The sequence below is a fragment of the Echiichthys vipera genome, assembly GCF_963691815.1.
Source record: "Echiichthys vipera genome assembly, chromosome: 15".
Lineage (NCBI taxonomy): Eukaryota > Metazoa > Chordata > Actinopteri > Perciformes > Trachinidae > Echiichthys > Echiichthys vipera.
In genome coordinates this window covers 559,331-574,330 of record NC_139840.1, presented here as the reverse complement: position 1 = coordinate 574,330, position 15,000 = coordinate 559,331, and the positions used below count along the sequence as shown (strand labels likewise).

At 57.7% G+C, this 15,000-nt stretch overlaps 1 protein-coding gene across 1 annotated transcript in view; it reads left to right on the top strand.

Moving 5' to 3' along the window:
- The window catches only part of mfn1a (mitofusin 1a), a gene marked incomplete at both ends in the record, with an annotated part of 17,493 nt that overhangs the window by 2,295 nt on the left and 198 nt on the right, over positions 1–15,000 (top strand). The window contains 13 exons of the mRNA XM_083928555.1: positions 1,989–2,113; positions 2,625–2,733; positions 2,844–2,951; positions 5,082–5,235; positions 5,637–5,704; positions 5,779–5,900; positions 6,869–6,995; positions 7,096–7,200; positions 9,213–9,315; positions 9,693–9,913; positions 10,006–10,107; positions 10,743–10,939; positions 12,092–12,226. Of these exons, the coding sequence (XP_083784681.1) occupies positions 1,989–2,113; positions 2,625–2,733; positions 2,844–2,951; positions 5,082–5,235; positions 5,637–5,704; positions 5,779–5,900; positions 6,869–6,995; positions 7,096–7,200; positions 9,213–9,315; positions 9,693–9,913; positions 10,006–10,107; positions 10,743–10,939; positions 12,092–12,226 (1,676 nt within the window). The remainder of the gene's footprint in view (positions 1–1,988; positions 2,114–2,624; positions 2,734–2,843; positions 2,952–5,081; positions 5,236–5,636; positions 5,705–5,778; positions 5,901–6,868; positions 6,996–7,095; positions 7,201–9,212; positions 9,316–9,692; positions 9,914–10,005; positions 10,108–10,742; positions 10,940–12,091; positions 12,227–15,000) is intronic.

Here is a 15,000-nt window from a genome sequence, read left to right as displayed (position 1 = left end):
CCTACACCGCCCCTTTAAACACACCGTCACCGCCCCTTTAAACACGCCGTCACTGCCCCTTTAAACACGCCTACACCGCCCCTTTAAACACGCCTACACCGCCCCTTTAAACACGCCACCACCGCCCCTTTAAACACGCCGCCACCGCCCCTTTAAACACGCCGTCACTGCCCCTTTAAACACGCCTACACCGCCCCTTTAAACACGCCGTCACTGCCCCTTTAAACACGCCGTCACCGTCCCTTTAAACACGCCATCACCGCCCCTTTAAACACACCGTCACCGTCCCTTTAAACACACCGTCACCGTCCCTTTAAACACGCCATCACCGCCCCTTTAAACACGCCGTCACCGTCCCTTTAAACACACCATCACCGCCCCTTTAAACACGCCGTCACCGGCCCTTTAAACACGCCGTCACCTCCCCTTTAAACACGCCACCGCCGCCCCTTTAAACACACCGTCACTGCCCCTTTAAACACGCCACCACCGTCCCTTTAAACACGCCGCCACCGCCCCTTTAAACACGCCGTCACCGCCCCTTTAAACACGCCGTCACCGCCCCTTTAAACACGCCGTCACCGCCCCTTTAAACACGCCGCCACCGCCCCTTTAAACACGCCGTCACCGCCCCTTTAAACACGCCGCCACCGCCCCTTTAAACACGCCGTCACTGCCCCTTTAAACACGCCGTCACCGCCCCTTTAAACACGCCGTCACTGCCCCTTTAAACACGCCGTCACCGCCCCTTTAAACACGCCGTCACCGCCCCTTTAAACACGCCGTCACTGCCCCTTTAAACACGCCGTCACCGCCCCTTTAAACACGCCGTCACTGCCCCTTTAAACACGCCGTCACTGCCCCTTTAAACACGCCGTCACTGCCCCTTTAAACACGCCGCCACCGCCCCTTTAAACACGCCGTCACCGCCCCTTTAAACACGCCGTCACCGCCCCTTTAAACACGCCGTCACCGCCCCTTTAAACACGCCGTCACCGCCCCTTTAAACACGCCGTCACCGCCCCTTTAAACACGCCGTCACTGCCCCTTTAAACACGCCACCGCCACCGACCCTTTAAATGAGTCTTTAACACGTCTCACTCCACCTCCTCCTCCTCCTCTTCCTCCTCCTCCTCCTCTTCCTCCTCCTCCTCCTCCTCTCCTCCTCCTCTTCCTCCTCCTCCTCCTCCTCTTCCTCCTCCTCTTCCTCCTCCCCCTCCCCCTCCTCCTCCTCTTCCTCCTCTTCCTCCTCCTCTTCCTCCTCCTCCTCCTCTTCCTCCTCCTCCCCCCCTCCTCTTCCTCCTCCTCCCCCCCCCCTCCTCCTCCCCCCCTCCTCCTCCTCCCCCCTCCTCCTCCTCCTCCTCATCCTCTCTCTCCTCCTCCCCCCCCCTCCTCCTCCTCCCCCCCCTCCTCCTCCTCCTCCTCCTCCCCCCTCCTCCTCCTCCTCCCCCCCCCCTCCCCCTCCCCCCCCCCCCCCTCCTCCTCCTCCTCCTCCTCTTCCTCCTCTTCCTCCTCCTCTTCCCCCTCCTCCTCCTCTTCCTCCTCTTCCTCCTCCCCCTCCCCCTCCTCCTCCTCTTCCTCCTCTTCCTCCTCCTCTTCCTCCTCCTCCTCCTCTTCCTCCTCCTCCCCCCCTCCTCTTCCTCCTCCTCCCCCCCCCCTCCTCCTCCCCCCCTCCTCCTCCTCCCCCCTCCTCCTCCTCCTCCTCATCCTCTCTCTCCTCCTCCCCCCCCCTCCTCCTCCTCCCCCCCCTCCTCCTCCTCCTCCTCCTCCTCCCCCCTCCTCCTCCTCCTCCTCCTCCTCTTCCTCCTCCCCCCCCCTCCTCCTCCCCCTCCTCCTCCTCCTCCTCCTCCCCCCTCCTCCTCCCCCCCCTCCTCCTCCTCCCCCCCCTCCTCCTCCTCCTCTTCCTCCCCCCCCCTCCTCCCCCTCCTCCTCCTCTTCTTCCTCTTCCCCCTCCTCCTCCCCCCCCCCCCCCCCCTCCTCTTCCTCAGACGGTGAACCAGCTGGCCCATGCGCTCCACATGGACCCGTCCCTGGACTCGGGGAGTCTGGTGAAGGTCCTGTGGCCCAAGAGTCGCTGCGCTCTGCTGAGGGACGACCTGGTGCTGATGGACAGGTGAGTGTTACCTGCTGGCCCCTGCACCAGCTCCTCTCATAGTAAAGTCCATTACAGACCTTCACTGACGTTCTGTTGGAGCCCAAATAATAATGTTTACCTCTGACCCCTGCCCTCTGCCCTCTGTCCTCTGACCCCTGACCTCTGACCCCTGACCTCTGACCCCTGACCTCTGACCTCTGACCTCTGCCCTCTGACCCCTGACCTCTGTCCTCTGACCCCTGACCGCTGCCCTCTGACCTCTGACCTCTGCCCTCTGACCCCTGTCCTCTGACCTCTGCCCTCTGACCCCTGACCTCTGCCCTCTGACCTCTGCCCCCTGACCCCTGACCTCTGCCCCCTGACCTCTTCCCCCTGACCTCTGCCCTCTGCCCTCTGTCCTCTGCCCTCTGACCCCTGACCCCTGTCCTCTGACCCCTGACCTCTGACCCCTGACCTCTGCCCTCTGTCCTCTGCCCTCTGCCCTCTGACCCCTGACCTCTGACCCCTGACCCCTGACCTCTGACCTCAGCCCTGGCACTGACGTCACTCTGGAGCTCGACAGCTGGATCGATAAGTTCTGTCTGGACGCCGACGTCTTCGTCCTGGTGGGAAATGCTGAGTCGACGCTCATGAACACGGTGAGGGAGCGACGACGAACGCTGGTTTCCTTTGTGTTTGTTTATATTTTATAATATTTTATAATATTTTATTATTATTTATTAATATTTTGAGTTTCTCTTTTTCGCAGGAGAAACTTTTCTTTCACAAAGTCAGCGAAAGAATCTCCAAACCGAACATCTTCATCCTCCACAACCGCTGGGACGCTTCAGTGAGCGAGCCCGAGTACATCGAGGAGGTGTGTGTGTGTGTGTGTGTGTGTGTGTGTGTGTGTGTGTGTGTGTGTGTGTGTGTGTGTGTGTGTGTGTGTGTGTGTGTGTGTGTGTGTGTGTGTGTGTGTGAGAGCTCACTGTTATTAAGTTTGACTTTAAGAGTGTTGAGGATAAAGGGAACAGATGAGAGCATCAGATAGAAACAGAAGGACATCGTCTGCGTACGGTGAGATTTTCTGTTCCTGCTCCGGTGTGAAAAGGACACTTTAACACACGTTTATGCTCCTAGAGGACACTTTAACACACGTTTATGCTCCTAGAGGACACTTTAACACACGTTTATGCTCCTAGAGGACACTTTAGCACACGTTTATGCTCCTAGAGGACACTTTAACACACGTTTATGCTCCTAGAGGACACTTTAATACACGTTTAGGCTCCTAGACGACACTTTAACACACGTTTATGCTCCTAGAGGACACTTTAACACACGTTTATGCTCCTAGAGGACACTTTAACACACATTTATGCTCCTAGAGGACACTTTAACACACGTTTATGCTCCTAGAGGACACTTTAGCACACGTTTATGCTCCTAGAGGACACTTTAACACACGTTTATGGTCCTAGAGGACACTTTAACACACGTTTATGTTCCTAGAGGACACTTTAACACACGTTTATGTTCCTAGAGGACACTTTAACACACGTTTATGCTCCTAGAGGACACTTTAACACACATTTATGCTCCTAGAGGACACTTTAACACACGTTTATGCTCCTAGAGGACACTTTAGCACACGTTTATGCTCCTAGAGGACACTTTAACACACGTTTATGCTCCTAGAGGACACTTTAACACACATTTATGCTCCTAGAGGACACTTTAACACACGTTTATGCTCCTAGAGGAAACTTTAGCACACGTTTATGCTCCTAGAGGACACTTTAACACACGTTTATGCTCCTAGAGGACACTTTAGCACACGTTTATGCTCCTAGAGGACACTTTAACACACGTTTATGCTCCTGGAGGACACTTTAACACACGTTTATGCTCCTAGAGGACACTTTAGCACACGTTTATGCTCCTAGAGGACACTTTAGCACACGTTTATGCTCCTAGAGGACACTTTAGCACACGTTTATGCTCCTAGAGGACACTTTAGCACACGTTTATGCTCCTAGAGGACACTTTAACACACGTTTATGCTCCTAGAGGACACTTTAACACACGTTTATGCTCCTAGAGGACATTTTAACACACGTTTATGCTCCTAGAGTCACACTTTAACACACGTTTATGCTCCTAGAGGACACTTTAACACACGTTTATGCTCCTAGAGGACACTTTAGCACACGTTTATGCTCCTAGAGGACACTTTAACACACGTTTATGCTCCTAGAGGACACTTTAACACACGTTTATGCTCCTAGAGGACACTTTAACACACGTTTATGCTCCTAGAGGACACTTTAGCACACGTTTATGCTCCTAGAGGACACTTTAACACACGTTTATGCTCCTAGAGGACACTTTAACACACGTTTATGCTCCTAGAGGACACTTTAACACACGTTTATGCTCCTAGAGGAAACTTTAGCACACGTTTATGCTCCTAGAGGACACTTTAACACGCGTTTATGCTCCTAGAGGACACTTTAGCACACGTTTATGCTCCTAGAGGACACTTTAACACACGTTTATGCTCCTAGAGGACACTTTAACACACGTTTATGCTCCTAGAGGACACTTTAGCACACGTTTATGCTCCTAGAGGACACTTTAGCACACGTTTATGCTCCTAGAGGACACTTTAACACACGTTTATGCTCCTAGAGGACACTTTAGCACACGTTTATGCTCCTAGAGGACACTTTAACACACGTTTATGCTCCTAGAGGACACTTAAGCACACGTTTATGCTCCTAGAGGACACTTTAACACACGTTTATGCTCCTAGAGGACACTTTAGCACACGTTTATGCTCCTAGAGGACACTTTAACACACGTTTATGCTCCTAGAGGACACTTTAACACACGTTTATGCTCCTAGAGGACACTTTAGCACACGTTTATGCTCCTAGAGGACACTTTAGCACACTCAGATGTGAGGATGAGGAGAGAGGGAGCGTGATGCACCTGTTGTGTGCAGGTGAGGAAGCAGCACCTGGACCGCTGTGTGAGCTTCCTGGCTGAGGAGCTGAAGGTGGTCGGTCTGGACGAGGCTCCAGGGAGGATCTTCTTCGTCTCCGCCAAAGAGGTCCTGGGCTCCAGGATGCAGCGCGCGCAGGGCATGCCCGAGACAGGTGAGACAGGTGAGACAGGTGAGACGGGTGAGACAGGTGAGACCGGTGAGACAGGTGAGACGGGTGAGACGGGTGAGACAGGTGAGACAGGTGAGACAGGTGAGACAGGTGGGACAGGTAAGACAGGTGAGACAGGTGAGACAGGTGAGACGGGTGAGACGGGTGAGACGGGTGAGACAGGTGAGACAGGTGAGACAGGTGAGACGGGTGAGACAGGTGAGACAGGTGAGACAGGAGAGACAGGAGAGACAGGTGAGACGGGTGAGACGGGTGAGACAGGTGAGACGGGTGAGACGGGTGAGACAGGTGAGACAGGTGAGACGGGTGAGACAGGTGAGACAGGTGAGACAGGTGAGACGGGTGAGACGGGTGAGACTGAAGCGTCCGTGTGTCTCCTGCAGGCGGCGCTCTGGCTGAAGGGTTCCACGACAGACTGAGAGAGTTCCAGATGTTTGAGAGGACGTTCGAGGTACAAACACTCACACACTGATGCAGCTCCAGTGTTCCTCAGGGAAGTGACGTCCGTGACCTTTGACCCTGCAGGAGTTCATCTCTCAGTCTGCAGTCAAGACCAAGTTTGAGCAGCACACGGTGAGGGCGTGGCAGATCACCGAGGCCATCAAGGCCGTGATGGACGCCATCAACATCGCCTCCGCCGACAGGAAGTAAGGAACACTCACTTCCTCTTTTTAGGCCTCCAGAGGGGCAGCTGGTCCACACCGGCGTCCTCCAGAGGGGCAGCTGGTCCACACGGGCGTCCTCCTCCAGAGGGGCAGCTGGTCCACACCGGCGTCCTCCAGAGGGGCAGCTGGTCCACACCGGCGTCCTCCAGAGGGGCAGCTGGTCCACACCAGCGTCCTCCAGAGGGGCAGCTGGTCCACACCGGCGTCCTCCTCCACAGGGGCAGCTGGTCCACACCGGCGTCCTCCTCCACAGGGGCAGCTGGTCCACACCTGTGTCCTCCAGAGGGGCAGCTGGTCCACACTGGTGTCCTCCAGAGGGGCAGCTGGTCCACACTGGTGTCCTCCAGAGGGGCAGCTGGTCCACACCGGCGTCCTCCTCCACAGGGGCAGCTGGTCCACACCGGCGTCCTCCAGAGGGGCAGCTGGTCCACACAGGTGTCCTCCAGAGGGGCAGCTGGTCCACACCGGCGTCCTCCTCCAGAGGGGCACCTGGTCCACACTGGCGTCCTCCAGAGGGGCAGCAGCATGAGAAGAGTCCCTACACACAACACAAAGCACCAATGGGCTTCTTCCTTTGGGACTGACGTCCATGACGTCTGTCCTCTGACAGGATCTTCTGTCCTCTCACAGGGTCTTCTGTCCTCTCACAGGATCTTCTGTCCTCTCACAGGGTCTTCTGTCCTCTCACAGGGTCTTCTGTCCTCTCACAGGATCTTCTGTCCTCTCACAGGGTCTTCTGTCCTCTCACAGGATCTTCTGTCCTCTCACAGGGTCTTCTGTCCTCTCACAGGATCTTCTGTCCTCTCACAGGGTCTTCTGTCCTCTCACAGGGTCTTCTGTCCTCTCACAGGGTCTTCTGTCCTCTCACAGGGTCTTCTGTCCTCTCACAGGGTCTTCTGTCCTCTCACAGGTTCTTCTGTCCTCTCACAGGATCTTCTGTCCTCTCACAGGATCTTCTGCCTGGAGGAGCGTGAGGAGCAGAGGGACCGGCTGGACTTCGTGCGGGGACAGATCAGCCGCCTGAGCGACAGCGTCAGAGACCGGATCAAGACTCTGACGGACGATGTCGCCGCCAAGGTGAAGAAGACACCACAGATATGTGTCCACTTAAAGCTGCATTTTCTTTAATGTTCACTTAAAGCTGAGATGTCAGTAACAGCAGGTTGGTGTCCGTCAGGTGGCGACGGCGCTCTCTGATCAGATCCGCTCACTTCCTGTCCTGGTGGAGGAGTTCAGAGCCGATTTCAGCCCCACGCCAGAAACTCTGGAGCTCTACAAGAGTGTGAGTACCTCAGGAGTGTCCTCTAGGAGCCTACACGTGTGTTAAAGTGTCCTCTAGGAGCATTAACGTGTGTTAAAGTGTCCTCTAGGAGCCTAAACGTGTGTTAAAGTGTCCTCTAGGAGCATAAACGTGTGTTAAAGTGTCCTCTAGGAGCATAAACGTGTGTTAAAGTGTCCTCTAGGAACATAAACGTGTGCTAAAGTGTCCTCTAGGAGCATAAACGTGTGCTAAAGTGTCCTCTAGGAGCATAAACGTGTGTTAAAGTGTCCTCTAGGAGCATAAACGTGTGTTAAAGTGTCCTCTAGGAGCATAAACGTGTGCTAAAGTGTCCTCTAGGAGCATAAACGTGTGTTAAAGTGTCCTCTAGGAGCATAAACGTGTGCTAAAGTGTCCTCTAGGAGCATAAACGTGTGTTAAAGTGTCCTCTAGGAGCATAAACGTGTGCTAAAGTGTCCTCTAGGAGCATAAACGTGTGTTAAAGTGTCCTCTAGGAGCATAAATGTGTGCTAAAGTGTCCTCTAGGAGCATAAACGTGTGCTAAAGTGTCCTCTAGGAGCATAAACGTGTGTTAAAGTGTCCTCTAGGAGCATAAATGTGTGCTAAAGTGTCCTCTAGGAGCATAAACGTGTGCTAAAGTGTCCTCTAGGAGCATAAACGTGTGTTAAAGTGTCCTCTAGGAGCATAAACGTGTGTTAAAGTGTCCTCTAGGAGCATAAACGTGTTTTAAAGTGTCCTCTAGGAGCATAAACGTGTGTTAAAGTGTCCTCTAGGAGCATAAACGTGTGCTAAAGTGTCCTCTAGGAGCATAAACGTGTGTTAAAGTGTCCTCTAGGAGCATAAACATGTGCTAAAGTGTCCTCTAGGAGCATAAACGTGTGTTAAAGTGTCCTCTAGGAGCATAAACATGTGCTAAAGTGTCCTCTAGGAGCATAAACGTGTGTTAAAGTGTCCTCTAGGAGCATAAACGTGTGCTAAAGTGTCCTCTAGGAGCATAAACATGTGCTAAAGTGTCCTCTAGGAGCATAAACGTGTGCTAAAGTGTCCTCTAGGAGCATAAACATGTGCTAAAGTGTCCTCTAGGAGCATAAACGTGTGTTAAAGTGTCCTCTAGGAGCATAAACGTGTGCTAAAGTGTCCTCTAGGAGCATAAATGTGTGTTAAAGTGTCCTCTAGGAGCATAAACGTGTGTTAAAGTGTCCTCTAGGAGCATAAACATGTGCTAAAGTGTCCTCTAGGAGCATAGACGTGTGTTAAAGTGTCCTCTAGGAGCATAAACATGTGCTAAAGTGTTCTCTAGGAGCATAAACGTGTGCTAAAGTGTCCTCTAGGAGCATAAACGTGTGTTAAAGTGTCCTCTAGGAGCATAAACATGTGCTAAAGTGTTCTCTAGGAGCATAAACGTGTGTTAAAGTGTCCTCTAGGAGCATAAACGTGTGTTAAAGTGTCCTCTAGGAGCATAAACGTGTGCTAAAGTGTCCTCTAGGAGCATAAACATGTGCTAAAGTGTCCTCTAGGAGCATAAACATGTGCTAAAGTGTTCTCTAGGAGCATAAACGTGTGCTAAAGTGTCCTCTAGGAGCATAAACGTGTGTTAAAGTGTCCTCTAGGAGCATAAACATGTGCTAAAGTGTTCTCTAGGAGCATAAACGTGTGTTAAAGTGTCCTCTAGGAGCATAAACGTGTGTTAAAGTGTCCTCTAGGAGCATAAACGTGTGTTAAAGTGTCCTCTAGGAGCATAAACGTGTGCTAAAGTGTCCTCTAGGAGCATAAACGTGTGTTAAAGTGTCCTCTAGGAGCATAAACGTGTGTTAAAGTGTCCTCTAGGAGCACAAACGTGTGCTAAAGTGTCCTCTAGGAGCATAAACATGTGCTAAAGTGTCCTCTAGGAGCATAAACCTGTGTTAAAATGTTAAAGTTGTTTGTTTGTTTGTTTGTTTGTTTGTTTGTTTGTTTGTTTGTTTGTTTGTTTGTTTGTTTGTTTGTTTGTTTGTTTGTTTGTTTGTTGTCTCCAGAAGCTGCTGCAGCACGTTGAGGAGCGGCTGGTCGGCTGTTTGTCCCATCGCTGCTCCGTCGGCGTCCTCCGTGACCTCAGAGACGCTCAGAGACACATGACCGGTACGATTCCGCTCCGCTCACGGCTCAGCGCCGCTCAGGCCTCAGCGCCGCTAACGCCTCAGCGCCGCTCACGCCTCAGCGCCGCTAACGCCTCAGCGCCGCTAACGCCTCAGTGCCGCTCAGGCCTCAGTGCCGCTCAGGCCTCAGCTCCGCTCACGCCTCAGCGCCGCTCACGCCTCAGCGCCGCTCAGGCCTCAGCGCCGCTCACGCCTCAGCGCCGCTCACGCCTCAGCGCCGCTCAGGCCTCAGCTCCGCTCACGCCTCAGCGCCGCTCACGCCTCAGCGCCGCTCCCGCCTCAGCGCCGCTCACGCCTCAGCGCCGCTCACGCCTCAGCGCCGCTCACACACGTGTGACGGTATCCGTCCTCTGTCCTCAGACGGCGTCCGTCCTCTGCTGTCTGCGTCCGGCCACGAGCAGCTCGGCGCCCCCTCCGCCTCCTTCGACCTGACCTTTGACCTCGGCATCGCCGCCCTCTGCGAAGACTTCCGAGAGAACATCGAGTTCCAGTTCTCCCTGGGCTGGACCGCCCTCGTCAGCCGCTTCATCGGCGCCGCCAACGCCAAGCGAGCGCTGAGCGCCGCCGACCCGCGGCTGCAGGTGTTTTTGCCGCAGCGGCGCTTTGGGTCAGAGTCATGGTTCCATGTTCCAGACGCTTCTGTGGAAACTCGTCTCCGTTGCTTCTTTTGCAGGACGCCGCTTCCTTTAAGGACGGGGTGGTGGTTTCCATAGCGACGGGTCTGCTCTCCGTCACCTCCCGGGCGTCGATGACGGTGCTGGTGATCGGGGGAGTGGTGCGTCATCCCCCCCCCCCCCCCCCACCTGTTTATTATTAATGATGTTTCTAACATGATGAGTGTGTGTGTGTGTGTGTGTGTGTGTGTCTGTGTGTGTCTGTGTGCGTGTGTGTGTCTGTGTGTGTGTGTGTGTCTGTGTGTGTGTGTGTCTGTGTGTGTGTGTGTGTGTGTGTGTCTCTCTGTGTGTGTGTGTGTGTGTGTGTGTGTGTGTGTGTGTGTGTCTCTGTGTCTGTGTGTGTGTGTGTGTCTGTGTGTGTCTCTGTGTGTGTGTGTGTGTGTGTGTGTGTGTGTGTGTGTGTGTCTCTGTGTGTGTGTGTGTGTGTGTCTGTGTGTGTGTGTGTCTGTGTGTGTGTGTGTGTGTGTGTCTGTGTGTGTGTGTGTGTGTGTGTGTGTGTGTGTGTGTGTGTGTGTGTGTCTGTGTGTGTGTGTGTCTGTGTGTGTGTGTGTGTGTGTGTCTGTGTGTGTGTGTGTGTGTGTGTCTGTGTGTGTGTGTGTGTGTGTGTGTGTGTGTGTGTGTGTGTGTGTGTGTGTCTCTGTGTGTGTGTGTCTGTGTGTGTGTGTGTCTCTGTGTGTGTGTGTGTGTGTGCGTGTGTGTGTGTGTGTGCGTGTGTGTGTGTGTGTGTGTGCTGCAGGTGTGGCGCTCCGTGGGCTGGCGTGTCATCGCCCTCTCGCTCTCTCTCTACGGTCTCCTCTTCCTCTACGAGAAGTTCACGTGGACCAACGCCAGCCAGGAGCGCGCTCTGAAGAGGCAGTTCGTGGAGCACGCCGCCCGCCGCCTGAGGGCCGTCGTCCCCGCCACCAGCTCCGCCTGCAGCCAGCAGGTGTTCAAGTAAGCCCCGCCCCCTGCAGACACACACAGCCAGGTGCGTTCAGGCGCTCCCCGTGTTCAGGCGCCGCCCGTGTTCAGGTGCTCCCCGTGTTCAGGCGCCCCCCGTGTTCAGGCGCTCCTCATGTTCAGGCGCTCGCCGTGTTCAGGCGCTCCCGTGTTCAGGCGCTCCTCGTGTTCAGGCGCTCCCGTGTTCAGACGCTCCCGTGTTCAGGCGCTCCCCGTGTTCAGGCGCTCCTCGTGTTCAGGCGCTCCCCGTGTTCAGGCGCCCCCCGTGTTCAGGCGCTCCCCGTGTTCAGGCGCCGCCCGTGTTCAGGCGCTCCCCGTGTTCAGGCGCCCCCCGTGTTCAGGCGCTCCCCGTGTTCAGGCGCTCCCCGTGTTCAGGCGCTCCCTGTGTTCAGGCGCTCCCCGTGTTCAGGCGCTCCCCGTGTTCAGGCGCTCCCCGTGTTCAGGCGCCGCCCGTGTTCAGGCGCTCTCTCGTGTTCAGACGCTCCCCGTGTTCAGGCGCCGCCCGTGTTCAGGCGCTCCCCGTGTTCAGGCGCTCCCGTGTTCAGGCGCTCCCCGTGTTCAGGCGCTCCCCGTGTTTAGGCGCTCCCCGTGTTCAGGCGCCGCCCGTGTTCAGGCGCTCCCCGTGTTCAGGCGCCCCCCCGTGTTCAGACGCTCCCCGTGTTCAGACGCCCCCCCGTGTTCAGGCGCCCCCCGTGTTCAGGCGCCGCCCGTGTTCAGACGCTCCCCGTGTTCAGGCGCCGCCCGTGTTCAGACGCTCCCCGTGTTCAGGCGCTCCCCGTGTTCAGGCGCCCCCCGTGTTCAGACGCCCCCCCCGTGTTCAGGCGCCCCCCGTGTTCAGACGCCCCCCGTGTTCAGACGCCCCCCCCCGTGTTCAGGCGCCCCCGTGTTCAGGCGCCGCCCGTGTTCAGACGCTCCCCGTGTTCAGGCGCTCCCCGTGTTCAGGCGCTCCCCGTGTTCAGGCGCTCCTCGTGTTCAGGCGCCGCCCGTGTTCAGACGCTCCCCGTGTTCAGGCGCTCCCCGTGTTCAGGCGCTCCCCGTGTTCAGGCGCTCCCCGTGTTCAGGCGCTCCCCGTGTTCAGACGCTCGCCGTGTTCAGGCGCTCTGATGTGGAACAACATGGCCGACGGCTGCGGCGCTTGTGTTGCAGGGAGCTGTCGTCGTCCTTCAGCCGCCTCACGCAGAGAGTCGACCTGAGCGAAGCCGAGCTGGAGGGAAACATCCGGACGCTCAGCTTCAGGATCCAGAGGCTGGAGAACATCCAGAGGCGGTCCAAGGCCTTCAGGTGAGAGGGCCCCCCCCCCCCCCCGAGACACACCAGGACCCCCGTCCCCCCAGAGACACACCAGGACCCCCGTCCCCCCAGACACACCAGGACCCCCGTCCCCCCCGAGACACACCAGGACCCCCGTCCCCCCAGACACACCAGGACCCCCTGTCCCCCCAGACACACCAGGACCCCCGTCCCCCCCGAGACACACCAGGACCCCCGTCCCCCCAGAGACACACCAGGACCCCCGTCCCCCCAGACACACCAGGACCCCCGTCCCCCCAGACACACCAGGACCCCCGTCCCCCCGAGACACACCAGGCCCCCCGTCCCCCAGAGACACACCAGGACCCCCGTCCCCCCAGAGACACACCAGGACCCCCGTCCCCCCCGACACACCAGGACCCCCGTCCCCCGAGAGACACACCAGGACCCCCGTCCCCCCCAGACACACCAGGACCCCCGTCCCCCCCCCGAGACACACCAGGACCCCCGTCCCCCCAGACACACCAGGACCCCCGTCCCCCCCAGACACACCAGGACCCCCGTCCCCCCAGACACACCAGGACCCCCGTCCCCCCCAGACACACCAGGACCCCCGTCCCCCCCCCGAGACACACCAGGACCCCCGTCCCCCCAGACACACCAGGACCCCCGTCCCCCCCAGACACACCAGGACCCCCGTCCCCCCCCCGAGACACACCAGGACCCCCGTCCCCCCAGACACACCAGGACCCCCGTCCCCCCCAGACACACCAGGACCCCCGTCCCCCCCCCGAGACACACCAGGACCCCCGTCCCCCCAGAGACACACCAGGACCCCCGTCCCCCAGACACACCAGGACCCCCGTCCCCTCAGACACACCAGGACCCCCGTCCCCCCGAGACACACCAGGACCCCCGTCCCCCCGACACACTAGGACCCCCGTCCCCCCAGACACACCAGGACCCCCGTCCCCCCAGACACACCAGGACCCCCGTCCCCCCCGACACACTAGGACCCCCGTCCCCCCAGAGACACACCAGGACCCCCGTCCCCTCAGACACACCAGGACCCCCGTCCCCCCGAGACACACCAGGACCCCCGTCCCCCCCGACACACTAGGACCCCCGTCCCCCCAGACACACCAGGACCCCCGTCCCCCCAGACACACCAGGCCCCCCGTCCCCCCCGAGACACACCAGGACCCCCGTCCCCCCAGACACACCAGGACCCCCATCCCCCCGAGACACACCAGGACCCCCGTCCCCCCAGACACACCAGGACCCCCGTCCCCCCAGAGACACCAGGACCCCCGTCCCCCCAGAGACACCAGGACCCCCGTCCCCCCCGAGACACACCAGGACCCCCGTCCCCCAGAGACACACCAGGACCCCCGTCCCCCCAGACACACCAGGACCCCGTCCCCCCAGACACACCAGGACCCCCGTTCCCCCCGAGACACACCAGGACCCCGTCCCCCCAGACACACAAGGACCCCCGTCCCCCCAGAGACACACCAGGACCCCCGTCCCCCCAGAGACACACCAGGACCCCCGTCCCCCCAGACACACCAGGACCCCCGTCCCCCCCAGAGACACACCAGGACCCCCGTCCCCCCAGACACACCAGGACCCCCGTCCCCCCCAGAGACACACCAGGACCCCCGTCCCCCCAGAGACACACCAGGACCCCCGTCCCCCCCGAGACACACCAGGACCCCCATCCCCCGCAGACACACCAGGCCCCCCGTCCCCCCCGAGACACACCAGGACCCCGTCCCCCCAGACACACCAGGACCCCCGTCCCCCTGAGACACACCAGGACCCCCGTCCCCCCAGACACACCAGGATCCCCGTCCCCCCAGAGACACCAGGACCCCGTCCCCCCAGACACACCAGGATCCCCGTCCCCCCAGACACACCAGGACCCCCGTCCCCCCAGAGACACACCAGGACCCCCGTCCCCCAGACACACCAGGACCCCCGTCCCCCCAGACACACCAGGACCCCCGTCCCCCCAGACACACCAGGACACCAACACACCAACACACCAACACACCAGGACACCAGGACACCAACACACCAACACACCAGGACACCAACACACCAACACACCAGGACACCAACACACCAACACACCAACACACCAGGACACCAACACACCAACACACCAACACACCAACACACCAACACACCAACACACCAACACACCAGGACACCAACACACCAACACACCAACACACCAGGACACCAACACACCAACACACCAGGACACCAACACACCAGGACACCAACACAGCAACACACCAGGACACCAACACAGCAACACACCAACACAGCAACACACCAACACACCAACACACCAACACACCAGGACACCAACACACCAACACACCAGGACACCAACACACCAACACACCAACACACCAGGACACCAACACACCAGGACACCAACACACCAACACACCAACACACCAACACACCAGGACACCAACACACCAACACACCAGGACACCAACACACCAACACACCAACACACCAGGACACCAACACACCAGGACACCAACACACCAGGACACCAACACACCAACACACCAACACACCAACACACCAGGACACCAACACACCAACACACCAGGACACCAACACACCAACACACCAACACACCAGGACACCAACACACCAGGACACCAACACACCAACACACCAACACACCAACACACCAGGACACCAACACACCAACACACCAACACACCAACACACCAGGACACCAACACAAACACACACACACAGACACACACACACAC